The sequence below is a fragment of the Pinus tabuliformis genome, chromosome 2_2 (genome assembly GCF_031772625.1).
Source record: "Pinus tabuliformis cultivar Carrire ecotype Pingquan chromosome 2_2, CPIR1, whole genome shotgun sequence".
NCBI classification, from domain to species: Eukaryota; Viridiplantae; Streptophyta; class Pinopsida; order Pinales; family Pinaceae; genus Pinus; species Pinus tabuliformis.
In genome coordinates, this window is record NC_142300.1 from 242,154,464 (window position 1) to 242,171,931 (window position 17,468).

The following is a 17,468-nucleotide window of genomic DNA, read 5'->3' on the forward strand; positions in this document are numbered from 1 at the left end:
GGCTTCATCAAAAGCGCGTGTATGTGGAAAAGTACCTTTGGTCCATGGTGGTTAGTCCTTGGAAGTTGTGCCTATGGTTTCGGACCATTGTGTCTCGACGGGCGTGTCGATTCCTAGTTTTGAAGTTGATGGTATTGTGTTACTATGGTTTTGGCTCTTGGTATTGAGCAAGGCCTAAGGCTATATAAGGAGAAGAAGATCATTAGGCAAAATCATCTTTCGACAAGGCTTGAATATCTAAGAGAGAAAGAGATCTGATATGCAGGTTCTGGGTTGCTTGATCTAAGCCAAGGAGAGATCACATCGGTTGATGGAAGACTAGATCTAAGGATAGATCGGGATCTAATGGTTTGAAATGCACTATCATGATATGGTTGATTATGCGTATTTCTAGATCTGCATATTGTCGCAATGTTATGTTCTGGGTCTAACTGATGTCTGGTACAGCTGCAAATTGAGAAAGTTTATTTTTAGATCTGTACGCAGGTTGGCTTCGGTAAAAGTGCGTGTATACGCGGTTTTTGCTCATTGAAGTAGCGTATATCTTTTGAAGCTTGATTTTGGGTTTACAGTGGGGTCTGACTGTTATTGCAGAGTTCTGTAGTCTGCTCTGTGTTCTGGTAACTGGTGATTGACAGGGTTCAGTGGTTCAGTGATTCAAAGTTTGGTTGTTTTATGCTTCAATGATCTGTTGTGAAAATTGAATGAATTGGGGTCTACAGATTGTAATGTTGTGCTTCAGGAATATCCAGTCTGAAAATGTATGAAAGGTGGTACCTGAAGGAAAGAAGATTGTAGGTCAGCACCTACGTACTAGTATCTTGGCTAGTACAAGAGCAAAGGGGGTTGGAGCTCCCTTCCAAGGAAGTTTGGAGAACGAGAGAAGGTTGTAGCCTTCTGCAGGTTGTAGCCTGCGTACTGGTATAAGGCTGCACCAGTACAAAAGATTGTAAACTGAAGTTTCATATTAAAGAAAGATAGAGACAACTTGCAGCAGGTGGTTTTCACCCACATTGGGTTTCCACCTTACATCTTGGTGTTCATGTGTGTGGCTTTTGATCTGTTCTGTTATACTGCACCTGTTTACTGTTAATGTGGTGAATAATGTCCTGATGAACTTAACTGAAGAATAAGCTAACTAAATTATGAGTTTTCTTCTTATACGCTGTTTTATTTAGTCACAGTAGCGTGTACACGCTGGTTCACCTAACTGAAGTAGCGTATATGTTTCTGAGCATTGAAAAAGTTTGATTGATCTGATAATACTGATTCACCCCCCCTCTCAGTATTATTTCCAACACTCATCTCTAGTCTATTGATCAGTTAGACTAAATACAACCAGTTTAACAAAGCTAAATTGAACACAACTCCATCAACTGCACCTCCAGTCCACTAAACTCAACTCACTTGAGTTCTAACTGAAGTCCTGCATGCAAATATTAGTCATCCCATAGGTAACCACATATTTCCCTCTGGGATCTGCATGTACCACATCCGTAGCTCATCCTGAAGTGCTCCAAGAGAATAAGATCAAGTTTATAGTCCAAATATTATTATGAGACAATAATATTTGACTTTTCTATTTTTGACAACCAGTCTAAAAATAGAATTTGATCACTCACACTGTGATCATTCACACTTTGATCAAAAATAGAAGTCCATCTATTTTTCCCAACTTGACCAATCATCCATAAACAACAACCTGCAATCCATAGACATGATCCATATGTCTAAAAATAGACATAGTCTAAAAATAGACTTGCACCAAAAATAGCCTGCGGGCCCACTTAGTGAAGGCGACTCTTTTCACTAAGCTCCATCATCTTGTTGCACTCTCAACAAGCATTTCTTGTTGCACACTTTTCAACACGTCGGTCCTACATCTACATACCATAGCGTTCGTCATCAGGACATGTACATGAAAAAATCAAAAACATCATAAAATAAAAAATCAAAAAATGAGATCAAGTGTCTTACCATCGTCATCCCACTTCTCTCCAGTGGGCAGCTACATGTCAGGGTCTCCACGGAAGTCTAGGCTGGCATACGGCCAGTCCTCCACGAAGATCATCTGTCGCTCCAACCACTCTCGGAAGTATACCCCCCATGCCACTGGTCGACCGCCACCTCCTCGTGGCATGACATGGGCCCATCGTGTGGCCCTCGTCTCGCATGGCCTGGGTGGGTCCAAAACCATATCCTATAGTTGCAGTGCCACCACCCACTCCAACATGAGTGGGAGTAAGATCGATCCATAGCAAAATTGTTTCGTCTCTCCATGACGATAGTTGGTCAGTTGTCTCTTCATGTTTGTCGCTACCGCCTCTGCCCAGTTAAACATGGTGGGATTCAGGCATTCGAGGGCCAGTCGGAGATGGGTCTTCAAGGCCTCGTGTTGGGCCTAGGAGCCGCCACCCATGTCACCATGAAGAGCATAGCTCGAAGGATTATGTCTTCCACCGTAGGAATTGCCACCTTTCTGCTCCACGACTTGCGTGCCCGTGGGCACACCTGAGCCATCAACATATCTAAAGTATCACCTTCAGGTCACTGCCCCTCCAAAATAGGCCTCTCACCTCGACGAGACAACCCGGTCAAAAAATAGATGTCTGTGTAATCAAACTCAATGTCCCGGCCTCGGATAACGAACTTCCCATCCGTGGGATTCCAAGCCTTGATCAGGAGTTCCAGAAGGTCAGGCTGTGCCCGCAAGCGTGGAGTTAAGAAAAAATTAAGAAATCCACACCCCCGCAATGCTTTTCGGCACCCGGCATCAACAAAAGCCGCTATATCATCGTTATCGTGAGCGCGTTCCTGCCAAACGAACGCCATTATACCCTGCATAATCAAAAATTTCGTTAGCACCCTGCTTGCAAAGTTTCATACGTAAATTTTATTAAAAAACTTGTTGCGCGGCGTCAGCGCGATTGTTTTTAAAACAGTCGTGCTGATAATGGGCGCCTTTGTTATTTTTCTGGGGTCAGCGCGGAAGTACATCACTTTTCCGCACTGATCTGGGCGCTGCCTGTGGAAGTTTTTTTCGGTCATCGTGGACCCGATAGCGAAATCCGCGATGACCGAGAGTGGAATGCACTTCAAAAAATCCGCTCAAACAACCACATTCCACCGTCAAAATGCAGGAAAAAGACTTTAAAATAGAGCATAGGGAAAAGTGTATCTACCTGGAACTGGTTTCAGGATGAATGATGCACGTACGGGGCTGAGTTTCGTTCGCCAACCTCAATGCTCCAAGTCGCTCCATAAAGCCTCAATGGTAACAATGGTAAAAAAATTTGTTTACCCCCCCTATTTATGGTAATTTTGTAAAATTATATATTATTTTCCACAAATATGGGTTTTTATCATGGTTTTTACTATATGCTTGGTTCCAATATGGTTTTTTACTATGTTTTTATGCGCATTGTTTATATTATCTCGAACGGGTTTACGTGTGCAGTGTTCCTTGTGCAGAATCTCAGGTGGTAGAATTACGACAGTTTTATACGCACTTGGTCCCAAGAAGTCGTCTTTAAGCTCTTTTCCAACGTGAAACAAGAAAAGATAGCTGAGTCTCCCTCTCAACTCGTTAAAAGAAGCAGGAGGCAGTTACCTTTAAGCTCTTTTTTCGATCGTTTAAACTTAAAAAGATCGCCGGGTTTTTGTCGTTTCAGACTCGTTATTGGCTACGAAGCGACGTGCTTCTGATCGCTTTTTTACTTTTTTGGGTCGAAGTTACTACTTACGAAAAGTACTCCTCGATCATACTGGTCGAGCGGTTCTTTCGGGCATTGTTTTATACTTTTTCGGGGTCGAGAGACACAACTTTACGAAAAAGGACCCCCCTGGAGTTTCCTTTTCCGCTGTCTTTTCAGACTCTCTAAATAAGAAAAGACACCGAGTTCTTCCTTTGTCAGACTCGTTAAAACTTAATGACATCGGATTCTGTCGATCTTTTCAAGCATATGTTATCCCCGTCAAGCTTGTCATCAAAAAATAATCAGGGTACTCGCCAACAATGATGGGGAAAATGGAACCACAATGTCGGCAGTATGTCACTCTTAAACATGGCACCTGTCTGCATTTGTGTCTGGGTGGGGACATCTCATCTTGTTTTTACACTTGCTTCCGTGGGTTTGGGTTATCCTGTTTGACCTCTCATCTGCTCATTACCTTGTCACCATGACCCCCGATCATTTAATGTCAAATACTGCCAAGTCCACTGTCATGCTGCTGATATGTTTAAGAGAAGTTGACCTCTGCAGAATACTCAACCTCCCTCTAATACCTCACGCAAAATATCTTATCGTTCTCTGTCTCGTGTCGATGATGTGGGAAACATTATGGCCCACCTTCGATCAAGGTCCCTTCCTGTCGACTTCAGCTCATTATCCAGGAAGCTGACCTAGAGACTCCCTTCAGGTGCCTTGGATCCTGCATGCCTCAATGGTAGGTTCTTCATGTTCGACGCAAGGTTTTCATCATTCGCCTCCGATCGAATGATTCTACGGGTGTTCGACACCGTCTCACTGATTCGCACGCCGTAGATTGTACCTATAGTACCTTGAGGACCATTGTTATTATTGGTGGTACCTCTCGCGTCTGTTAATAGTTTTCATTATTAACTGGTAATCAGACAATGTTCTTGCATGTTCGACTTCAACTCCTATATTTGCATGTTTGGACTTGTACTTTGTTCGGGTCAAGATGGAGCGCAAGACCCTGGATTTTTTCTGTTGAGATCCAGGTTGCGATTTTGTGGATTATTATGATCATTACATGACTCATTGATGGATGGTTGTGACCATACCTAAGTCTTCATGGATGGTTGCGACCCTATCTTTGTTATTATCATGGTCTCATTATCTGGGTGGCTGCGTCCATACCACAGACCCATTTCGTATGTCTTTTGGATGGCTGCGCCCATGCCTAGACTACATGTAATTCAGAGATATCAGTTGTACTTGCGCAGGTTCTTCTCGGTGGTGTTCCATTTCAGTCAGTTTTGTAAAGCATTTCACCCCTTCCACTCTCTCGGGCTTCATACTTTAGGGGGCATCTGTTACACAGTAATTTGTCACTGCCTTCATACCAGTCTTCCTACTGTGTCATGAGTCCAAATCATTCATGCTCATGCTCTCTGATGTTGCCAAATGACCCACTTTGCCAAAATTTCTGCATCAGCGCGACTGTTGTAAAAATAAACGCACTGATGAGCGCTCCAAAACAGACCGAACACGCTGCCATCGTGGAAGTACACGTGATTCCCACGATGGTCAGATTTCATGAGACAGCGCGACTGTTGCTTATATTTGCTTGCGATGACATGACCTTCTCTGTTATGTGGTAGCGATGTCAGCGCTCCAGCACAGTTATGTACTTGTGATGATCCAGTCTGGGCGAGTTTGTTCTAACAGTCGGCCTTCCAGATGACTCTAGACCTGGTTGTTGGCCTTGTATATGTCGCCCTCCCTTCTCTAGCATGTCTGTTTCATCATTTGAGTCACCTTCCTTGGAGATAAGCTCATCCTCCCACCATTCATGGAGACTCCTTCTCCTATTTAAGCCTCCACCATTGCTATGAGCTGCTAGTTTGGAATTCATAGTGTTTGGAGTGTTGATAGGTAGCTGGTGTGAGAAGTGTGGGATTGTTAGAGAGCTTAAGGAAGGTTGTGAAGTGTTTTGATCTTGTGTAAGCTTGTGAGTGAGAGAGTTTTGTCTTGGGAGATCTATCTTCAAGGGTGAATGCTTGAGGAACTTGTTGGCTAGACCCTCTTGAGAAGGATTTGACGTCAGAACTATGGTTGTATTCTTCTCTGTTTATCAATAATAGACGACTATCATTATGGTTCCACTCTTATTGTCTTTATGATGGTGATTGAGTTATATCCTTTCTGACTGATATATAGTTGCATCTATTGGATTTTATGCTTGTGTTTGTATCGTTCTTTGCATGTGCAGGTGTCCATTCATGAGGATCGTGAGAATTGTGACCAACTGGAGCAAAGGAACGGGAGCGAAGACTCTTCTACAAGTACTAGCGTTGGAATCCAGGTAGGCCCTCATCATCGGTCTTTAATTTGCAATTAGGAACCTGTGTGTTAGCGTTGTTTGATTGTTGCTAGACCCTATTTGGACTAGTAGGGATCGCCTCTATCTGCAGAGGGGATTTACCTCCACAATAGCCCCTATTACCTATGTTGTTGCTAATTTTTTGACAGCCTTGGTCTGCTCTGCAACAGCCTTCGCTGCCTCGCGAAAAGTACCTACCTCCATAGCCAACTGCTCGTTGCACTTCTACTGAGCCAGTAGCTTGGCAACATCCTTTTGTTTTTGTACCGTTGTCTTATTGCAGGCTGCCAAATCCAGGGTGTGCCACTCGAGAGGCCATGAGTTGAGCATGGTGAAAATGGCATCATCAATCACGATGAAAGGGAGTTTGGTCCAGTTCTACACTGGATCCTTACATGCCTTAATATACACATTGTGCGTATCTGCCTTGAAGTCCACAAAGTTCCACAGACTATTGTACACTGTGGGGGATAGGCATGACCTTTTGTTGATCCACATCCAGATGCTCGCCTCCATGAGCACCCAGAAGATCTTAATCTCACAGATCCTCGTGACGTCCTTCGTAGCCTAGAGAAATGCATATTTTTCCGCCTCTAGCAAGTCCTGTTCAAGAGGAGGGAACTGAGTGTCCTTAGGTAGTTCCCTGGTCACCAATAAGATAGACAAGAGCAACCACATGTAGTGGAAGGTCTTGACCTGCTCCTAAACTTCCTTGCATTTGGTTATAAATTCTTCACAGAGAAATTTGACCTAGTTGAATTTGACCCCCTCCACGCATTATTTGGCTAGCACGATGACTGGCATTGGTACCTCATTGTCATGGAATTTTCTCATCACCTTCTCGTCCAACAGCTAGGTGGCTACGCACACCCCTTTATCTTGAATGCTACTAATTACGTAGCCTCTTTGCTTCTTTTCCAACCTATATTTCTTCTTCATGGCCTCTACGAGTGCCAAATCTCTGCTTTTGCCAGCTATTTCCGCAGGGTCCCTTCTTGCACAGGGAAGCCAAGAAATCCTGTGAATAAGCTCCACCGTGATGGGAATGGGCTCCTCTAGCCATAGGTACCCATCATGTACCAGGAAAAGCAGCTACCTGATGACAAATATTGTAATCGATGCGCGGTGAAAATGCAGAATCCATAATAAGTGGAATAGCCTGGCCTTCTCCACACCACACAACCATTTCTGCAGTTCTAGCGTTGTAACAAACCCCTCCTTGCTTTATTTCATGAGGTTCTTAGTCTGTAAATGTGGGAACTTTTCACCGTTCGTGAGGTCCCAATCTTAAAATTTCATTGTGGGCACACGACCCAAGATCGAGCCTTCAAAAAGAATTCCATCTCGGAGGAGCGGGGTTTGGAGTGTGCTCTTAGCAGCATCCAAACCCTTGGATACTTTTTCTTTCCCTTTCAACGGAGGGACATACTTGGGCAGTTTTACTATAGCATGCACTAGCTGGATGTCTTCTTCCATTCCTTCATCCACCTCTATCTCCTCTACGAAAGCTTGGAGGTCCTCCTCATCATCATCTGTCTCAAGGTTAATAGTCTTGCCCTTGTCTTCCATAGAAAGTTTACAAAACCGTGGATTTTGCGAGGACATATGGACTGGTCCCGCTACCTGTGTATCCGTCTTGGGCCTCTGTGTCCGTGACGATTTTAGAATTTCCAATGCATACCCCACCTGCACTATAAGGCTCTGCGTAGCTTCCCCGGTGGTACTCTCTACAAATCCCACACCTCTCCTAGTAGTTATCATTTTGTTCAAGATGTTTGTAGTTGTTCATGACTTTGGAGGCTCAACCATGACTTGGTTCTCAACACTCTGTGTTCTTTTTAACAACTCAAATCTCAAAAAAACAATTGTTGTCTCGTGGCTACCCTTGGTAGTTTTATTGCGTCTTTTGAATTTGAATTTGACCGTTCCCCCCATTTCTAAGTCATTAATTCATTCTTGGTGGCAGATCGTCTCAAATCTAGTTCTGACTTCGTGTCTTAATTGCCCGTCGCCCACTCCTCTTTGTCTTAAATTGGACATCTTGTCATGAATAGTGACAACAACAGTCACTTCCCAGCCTACCCATGTGGCAATGCATCCCCCTCTACACGGGCGCAACCCTTGTGACATGTTGATCTTGTGCGTAACCTCCTTATCGCGCATCTCCCTCACAAAATCTTTATAGTCCTGTGCTCTCTTTCAATTGCTTGGTGCACTAAGATTGTGCTCCCTATGGCTAGCCATGTGGTTGCCCCGCCTATGCAAGACTTCAATTCACCTTCCAGCCTAGTCCATGGGCCCTCTTCAATTACCTTTGCGACAGTCAGCATCGCGCATTCTTCCCTATGTGGTACGCTCCCCTGGTTACTTTTTTTGGTAAGGTGTAGTCGCAACCATAGTAGCAGGGTCACAAATTCTCGGTGACAATATTCTAATGTAGTAGCATGGTTGTTTGTATCTTGTCTTTTCACTCTTAGTTTATCACGAGACATGCTTGCGCGATTTCATTTCCCAGTTTTTTTATCTCTATTTCCATTAACATGCTTTTCTTCCTCAGTCGTACCCAATCTTCTTCGATTTCACGAAGCTTAAGGTTCCCTCATCGAATCACTCCCTAAATCCACATATGTTCACCCTCACATAACTTCATAATTCCTTCATTCTGGTCCTCGTGTATTGTCCCAACTATAGGAGGTGTCGTGTGAAGATTCCTTTCATCCAAAATTTTGGTCTTGACTCTACTCTTCAGCTTCGGAATCTTCTCCATGCTTAGTTTTTTGCACATGGCCCTATAGTCCCATCGAACTACTGGCATGTGTAGGTCCCAATCAGTTCGCCTCGCCTGGTGAACCCTGTTCAAGACTCTGAATACCTTATTGAATGCTTCTACGTGGAACGTTTGTGGTGCACATCACCTTTCCTGCTGCTTTGTCCTGTTTCGATTTTCGACCCTGAGTTTGGGGTGTGCACATGTCTATACCCATCAAGACAGGTGGGCATGCAAGTTTCTCTGTCCTTGCTGACCAACACTTGCTCAAATCTGGGAGCTTCGGAACTGGAGGTGCATCATTCTTCTACATCCGCGCCAGTCCTCAAAATTTCCTTGATGTGTATCCCACCATCGTGGGGGTCTTGCATGCAGTGCCCACTTGAACGCATCGAACTACTACTGTTCTGGTACTACGCTTTCAAATTTGCTCAGGAATTCATCCACCGCTATCAATCCATCATATGTTGGCAACTCTCTTACCTCTATTTTTATGCAATGTTGTGATCTGACCATCATGTTGCAATTTAGCATCATCACTTTGTGCAACTGATTCTGCCATCGCTCTACTTCTTCATCTGAATCTGAAGTGCAGGAGCTTTCATGCTCCCACGAGATCCTTCCATCTGCATTCGGATTCACCCAAACCTAGTCTCACATAGTTATCTTGTAAATATAATCAATATCATCATCGCACACTAGTTCAGTGTAGTGCGCTCCTTCGGTTGGGTCCAATGGGACTACTACACGTAGTGAATTTTTCATGAAGATAATTTTGCACTTCTTCAGGTTGATGACTCCATTCATATCGGTGGCCCAGTCTATTCCTAACAGAGTGGGATAGGGATTGCTATCATCAACAATCTTTATTACTTCAAAACCCTCCTGCGCACTCACTCCTCCAATATCAATTGTTACCCCTTGCAACCTCCCCATGGGAAAAATATTCTGTCAGTTTGCTATTCGTAATTGAATAGGGGACCATTGTAACATGGGTCTACCCATGCATTCCCATGTTTGCTACAATAACACATTTTCATCCAAACCAAAATCTAGGATTACTTGATCCATTTCATACTCACCAATCTGTGAAGTCAACCTCATTTCCCTTCCAGTGTGAAATGCATGCTTCCCCAATTTCCTAACTACGCGTTGTTCCCTTGACCCAACGCACCTAGTGATCAATTCTTGTAGTCCTTTAATGGCCTTGTTGTCATGCAGCAGTTTCATGCATGTCTCAAAAAATGTAGTGAGCATTGAAGGATCCATTCCTGGATCTGGTTGATCCTTAGTTCCTAAAGTGGAGGCCTCCGCGAAGCTCTTCTTGTCTTTCATTAATGTCTCCTTTGTGTGTTCTAAGTCAAACTTGGGTTCCTTTGCAGGAGCCTTGCGAACCCACATACTTTCCTCTGGCTACTTCCTCGTATCCTCTCCCATGGCCGTACCACTTCTGAGCATCATGTTTACATTTGGGTCCTCTTCGCGCGGCTCAAACCTCATCATTTGTATATTCTGAGTCGGAGGAGGATGGAATACCCCTGTTTTGCTCATCCTTGTGATCAATGTAGGACAGTCTATTATTTCATGATCAAACTGAGCACAATACGAACAGGATATCCTCATCAAGTTGGTACAATCGCGGGCATAGTTCCCTCGTCCTCCATAATTGTAACAAATTAATTGTCTGCGGCCCCTTCCTAGTCTCATTCCACCTCGTCCTCAACCTCACCCCTGAAATCTAGTGCACGCCATCCCCACATCTGGGTTGAAGGCTCGCGTTTTTGTCTGCATCCTATAGGTAGGGATCCCATCCATCATTAGCTCGTAACTACGGAAAGTGCACTCATCATGGCCTACCAACCTACAAAAATTACAAAACAATTGTTGAGGTGTCTGTGTTTCCCTCCTATCTGATAGATCGCGCACCATAAATCGGGTGTCACACTCATCCCTACCTATGCCTTTAGCCTCAACGGCATTGGCCCTCCTCCTGCCAAGTAGTTTGCGAACACTGGACAGTGATCCTAGTCATGGCCTTCGCCTTTGAATTTTATGCACAATACTTCCTCGCACGTTTCTGGCTGCAGTGCCCTATCATGCTTCAAACTTTTTATTTCCAAACACAGGGTCTATAGTTGCACATGGATTTGTTGAACTCCCAACCCAGGATCTTGTATCGGGGTCTCATGTAATCTCATCACCATTTCCAATGCTTTGGCCTGGGTAGAAAGTTTCTGTTGTGACAGTGACATCCTCAAGTTCAGTGTCAAAGATGCTACAAACCATGGACAATTTTGTCCATCTATCAACATCATATTGGTTTCATAGATCATACTCTTCATTTGTTGATCCATATCCTAGGGAGTCTCGCCCAGGAGCATCGCGATTTCTTTAAATCCGATGATTGATTGTGTTTCTGACTCTGGCTTGCTAAATTTCCTGTTCAGCGCATTCTGGATCTCTACTATCCCTACGTTTGGGTGGTTGTTAGAGTGCTTGATATACCATGTTAATGTGTGATCCTGCAGCGCGCTCACCAATGTAGCCTTCATAATATTTTCGTCCATGACACTTTGTGCTTCCCATACTGCTCTTACTACGAACCAAAATTGGTTCAGATCTTCATTCCCTACATCTATGAACACTCGTAGTTTGATCATGCTTGCCATACTAAACTATGGAGGAGGTGGGGGTGGAGTGGGTGGAGATGGAGGTGAGGGAGGTGAAGCAGGTGGCAGTGTGAGTGGAGGTGGTAGCCGTGAAATTCATTGTCTTATCAAACTAACTGTGCTTCTCAGAGAGACTTTAGTGAACTCTTCCTCGCTCTCTCACGAGGGTGAAATTAAGGGACTGTTTTCTAATTATTTTCTATTTTTATAGATCTTTCCACTCTGCATAGTCCCAAACATTAATGTATTTGCATGGCCCTTTTTTCACACAATAGCATCATAATCCAAGTATTCAAATATTTGATATCCTTACCTCATGGTCCTTTGAGAAAGCGTCGTTCTACCTCGTTGTAGCTCACGGTTGTGTCTATTACAAACTTAGTGATAAATCCCCCTATTATCTGGTCGAGCCAATGGTCTGTAGCTTGTGCAATCTTATCTTCTGATGCTTCTAGTCCGCGCACTAATACCGGAGTCCACACTATTGGTTTGTCAAGCCTACACCTTCCCTAGCTATCGACTGACTTCGCGATCCACTCATACAACTTAGAAGGAAAGGATGCAAATAAAATCTCATGGATTTCTGTATACAGATAGCGCTCCAACCACTTTTCCTTAGATACTTGTGGAGTTCTGTTTTCCTGTATCATGAACTCATGAATCTTCTTATCCAACCACTCTTCAATTTCCTTCTTTTTTGGGTTCCAGCGGCACGACATTAGACATCCCTTATGCAGATCCTGGTCTCGGCAATGGAACCATTCGTTGGCTTAGTGGGGCCTAACCCAGGTTTAGAAGTGATTTAGCCAAGAAAATCCTAGTACTACTGGCCCTTTCGGCAACAGTCCGTGGAGCGCGGACTAAGGTCTCACCTGAAGTAGTATGGGAGGGTGATAGAACCAGGTTTCCGCACCCTGGGGATGTCTGATATGAGGTGATTGGTATGCAGTCCAACCTTTTCACTTACTGTGCTACACGCACAAGCGGGCACCCAACACCCTTTGATACTGTCTTCGCACAATTCTAGCCGCAGCGCGACCCGTGTTATTTAACCAAGTCTTCCTTAATTAGGCTTTGTTGGTTGATTACTTATATTATTTTCATATATGAGCATTCATACATGTATTTATCAATTGTACACAGTAAATAAACAGATTAAAAGTAATTCATAACATCAAAATACAGATTCAAGAACAGATGCATAGAGTAAACTTCTCTTTATTAACTTTCAATCCCAAGTACAGACTCGAATCCACCCTGCGCACTCAGCTGTATGGGTCCGTGCACTTAGCTGCGGACTCTTCTAGGCCTCTACGCACTCAACTACAGAGCCTCTTCCTACTAATATGACCCAGTACACTTCAAATCCAACTCTAATCCTAAACCATGCCTTCACTATCCTATCATTCCTTTCTTTTCTTTACACTTAGAGCCTCACTCTATTGATACAATCCCATGGTCCACGGACTATGGGTAGGCAAACATAACTTTACATTAAATTACGATATTTTAGGGCAGACAACCCTATGACTCATCCTAGACTTCACGCTCCGCACCCACCATTCGCGGAGTCTTACAATCTTATTGACCAAAACTTGGGCTTTGAGCCCCAAAACTTGTTTTGGGGGGATTCCATGCCCAAAAGTGTGGGAGTCCCATCCGGTATGATGGCCCGGTTGCCATTGTCTTAAGGATTTTCCTCAACTCTTGCTTGTCATCATAGGAGAGTGGTTTGCTTTGTCTTTGAGAAGTGAGGTTCGCGTGCTTGTTGATTACTACTGTTACTTGTGTCAATGGTTCTTTCACAGTAGAGGGGAAGGGTGAAAGTTAGTCCCAAGTCGGTTGGGAGGAAGCTCCAACTCTTCTAGGAACACACAACACAACAAGATGTGCACAGCTTTCGAAGGAGCAACCCACATGGATGCAGAAGTCACAACACATATGGGAAGATAACATGTACAACACTTAGCAGATGAGTCTACACAAGTGCAATGGTTGTTACAACAAGTTTTATGTGAAAGGCTTGTCTATTGTCTGGGGACATATTCACCATGGACGAGACAGCATTAATAGAATATACAACACATTTTCATTAACATATTATGCATTACAACAAGTGAAATAAGTCCAAGTTTTCAACACAAGTTAAAGAAACATGCATTACAAGTGTTCAAGATTAGTCTTACAATAGTTACAATACATGTGCAAAAGCGTGCTTGCCTGTTAGCAGGCTTCTGAATTAAGCGAAAGTTCCAAGACACATCATTACACCATATATCACTAACCCCGTGTGTGGGGTGTTGGAGCCATTACTTACTCCTCAAAGAAAATATTACAAACTTTCTTGGCTACGTGGGAGGAGCCAAGGTGAAAAATGTCCTTTGCATGTACAAATGAGGGGGTATTTATAGCCAAGGGTGAAACTAACCCTTGTGGTTGTTTGACTACCCTCATGACTATTTGACTTCCATGACTTTTCGACTTTACATGGCTCTTTGTACAACAAGTGGGTCTCTTGGACTTCCACGTTACATTACATTGATTGACAACATGGCCCACAGTAGAGATGTGGATGACATGACTCGACATGACAGTGCTGGTACATTCATGCTGCTACTAGAGTACATGTCAAGCTGCAGTGTTGTTGGGTGGTGGATGTCTTCATGGTGTGACACAGCTTCACCTCTACATGGAAAGGTACGTGGAGTTTTCGATGGTTTTTGATTCTCTTGATGTTACTTTGGCATGTTGCTACTTACTTGTATGTTGGAAGGCTTGACAGGTTCGTCTATTCGCAAAAGGTGCATGTTTGTTTGTTTGTCTATTGGTGAGCACATCTTGCATGTTTTCTCATCCTTTTGTCTGTGAACACATCATTTCATGATCATTTGTTTGCGAGCACATCTCTTCACATGCATCATTCTTTCTTCCATTGGTGAACTTGTCCCTCTGCATGTGCTCCCTTTATTCGTCCCATTCATCATCACACCATGTTTTTAGGTGTACCTGTACCTGCACTCACTCGTGAAGAGAGGACATCAAATCCAAAAACCTCCTAGTCTACCATGACACATGATCATTTTGCATGCAAGTGACTAGGACATGCAACAAGGTTATGAGGCAGGATGATGGCTCCTGGAATTGCTAATGAAAATTGTGCAAGGGTCACTGGGTGATGAAGATGGGCAATCCAAGTCGACAGTGACTGTCCGCAAGGTCTGGCTCGGCTAGAAGTAAAAGCTATGAAAATTTTGGGAGGGACATTCTGGGTGATGGGAAGGCAAGGTAGACAAAGTCTATACATTTTCTAGAATGAGCTGGCAGTAGGGTCCTGACAGCAAAATTTGTGCAATTTCTTGGAGGAACAGGCCAGGAGCGGGGAGGATTAGCAAACAGGATTTATACAGTTTTTTGGAGGAACTCGTTAGGATCCTGGCAGCTAAAACTACGCAATTCCTAGAGGGAACTGGAAACTAGCTACTAGGTGTTAGGCCCCTATACTACTAGTGTAACCCCTATTGTTATTAGTACAACCCACTTATTATATTTATGTACCCATGTAGTGACCATATTGTTACTATTTTGCCCCATAGAAGCCCACTATTGTTATTATTGTGCCCTTACATTATTATTGTAATGTCGGCTCTGATTATGTTATGACCCCTTAGACTCTTATATATAGAGAGGAGGTCTTTTCATTTGTATCATCCAAGAATTGTTCATTTATGTAATGTAAAGGAGGTTGCCCCCTCGAAGAGGCTGAATTCTAAGGCATTGATCTATCTTTTCTATATTTTTCTTGAGCTGGTTTCATAACATTTGGTATCAGAGCTTTGGATTCTAGGGTTTTGCTTCTCTAAAAAGGTCATCGTGGAATTTTCGCTATAGCCTTTTTTTTGCGATGTTTCAGAAGTTGCAAAAAACACCCATTTGAGAAGAAATTGCGTTGAATCTCGAGTCCAAATTTCATATTTGTTCGCGCTATATTTGCAGAGATATGATCTGAGGAAGTTGTTCTTTTTACAGACTCCTGAATTACATTCCAAATAGGTGACCTAGGGAAAAGCGTCATAACTTTCTCTCTGGGGATTAGATTGAAATTTCATAAGAAGGTACAAAAATAGGACGGATTGTAGTTTCTTGTATGAATATTTCAGATCCAAAGGTCGAAACAGTGATTCGTGGCACGTCGTACAAGTTCACTCCACTGAACTAGTCTATAATCAAGTCATTGTGGGAGATTTTTCATAACTCTTTCTTGGAGAATCCAATTTGGATCAGACTGGTGGCATTGGAAAGAGAACAAAGAGGGCTACCACAAGTTTCAATTTCAGAACTTAAATATCCCAAAGTACAGAGTTATAGTCGTTTCAAGATTGAGCTCCTAAAATCAAGAAAAAGCAAGATGAGGAAGTTTGATGGCAAGGATCCGGTAAATTGGATACTTCAGATGGAGCAATATTTTGATCTACATGGTGTACCACTGTCACAAAAGGTATGTATTGCATCTTCATATTTAGAACCAGATCAATTTTTATGGTATGAAGGGCTTTGTTCTCATAAACAACTTGTTACGCGGTCAATTTTCATGGAGGAAATGATAGCACATTATGAGGATACAAAGAGCAACACCTTCTTTAGAGAAACACCACAACAATTGGAAAGAGTAAGAGGGCTTTGTGACATAGTGGAAAGAAAAATTATGGAAACCAGGAAGCATACCCCTTACAACTATAAAGATGGAAGTTTTGTTTCTCCTAGCCTTCCACAACCTACAAGGGTTACACCACAACAATTGGAAGAAAAAAGAGAAAAAGGGCTTTGTTACAATTGTGATAGAAAATGCACTAAAGGTCATAAGTGTGTTGAGAAGAAATTATTTTACATAGAATATGAAGAGGAGGAAGAAAAGGATCAAGAAACATCAAAAGAAGAAGATATACGCCAAGACCCCACCCTAGAGAAAGAAGAAATGAATCAGACCATATCTTGTAAAGCATTGGCAAGAATTACCACTCCTCAAACTCTCAAGATAGAAGGACATATCAAGAAGAAAAAGGTGCAAGTGAAAGATCACATCGAGAAAGAAGAAATGAATCCAACCATATCTTTTAATTCAATGGTTGAAATTACCACTCCTCAAACTATCAAGATAGAAGGGCATATCAAGAAGAAAAATGTTCAAGAAGTGAAAGATCACATCGAGCATCAAGAAATGAATTCGACCATATCTTGTAAAGGATTGGAAGAAATTACCACTCCTCAAAATCTAGAGATAGAAGGACATATCAAGAAGAAAAAGGTTCAAGCAATGAAAGATCACATCGAGCATCAACAAGTTCTCCAAATTTTAAAGGATAACGCCACTTCAGTGCAAAATCAAACGAAACAACAGGTAGATCAACATTGTAGTGAAAAATGTTTTGATGTAGGTGATTGGGTATTTTTACTACTACATCTCAGGCAAGCTATTTATGAGAAGGAAATGTTGGCAATACTACATGCACTTAAAAAATGGCGACCTTACTGAATGGGAAGACTCTTCAAGGATGAGGATGTGGAAGCATTGTTTTGTGCTATTTCTATTATCCAACCAGATTGGATAAACGAAGCAAGGGATGAATGGAAGAAGCACAAAGAAGTATGGCCACTTATTCAAAAGTTGCAAAAGATCCCAATTCAAACAATATTTCCAGAAATTGAAGAGGAATGAAAAATCATATTGGAACCTGGAGCAGTCACAGAAAAAAGAACCCGACAACTACGAAATCGATCAATTTCAGAGTATCTCATCAAGTGGAAGAACTTACCTATTGAAGATTCCACATGGGAGGACAAAAATTTTATACAGAATCATCAAGAACTACCCAAGCGTTGAGGACAACGCTTTTTGAAGGAGAAGGGCATGTTACGCCCCTATACTACTAGTGTAACCCCTTATTGTTATTATTACAACCCACTTA

General features: G+C 42.8%; 1 protein-coding gene across 1 annotated transcript in view; it reads left to right on the forward strand.

The window, feature by feature from the left end:
• The first annotated feature begins 11,513 nt into the window (after nucleotides 1-11,513).
• The window catches only part of LOC149192186 (uncharacterized), a 28,859-nt gene continuing 22,904 nt past the window's right edge, over nucleotides 11,514-17,468 (forward strand). Inside the window, exon 1 of the mRNA XM_089406863.1 lies at nucleotides 11,514-11,575. Within this exon, the coding sequence (XP_089262989.1) occupies nucleotides 11,514-11,575 (62 nt within the window). The remainder of the gene's footprint in view (nucleotides 11,576-17,468) is intronic.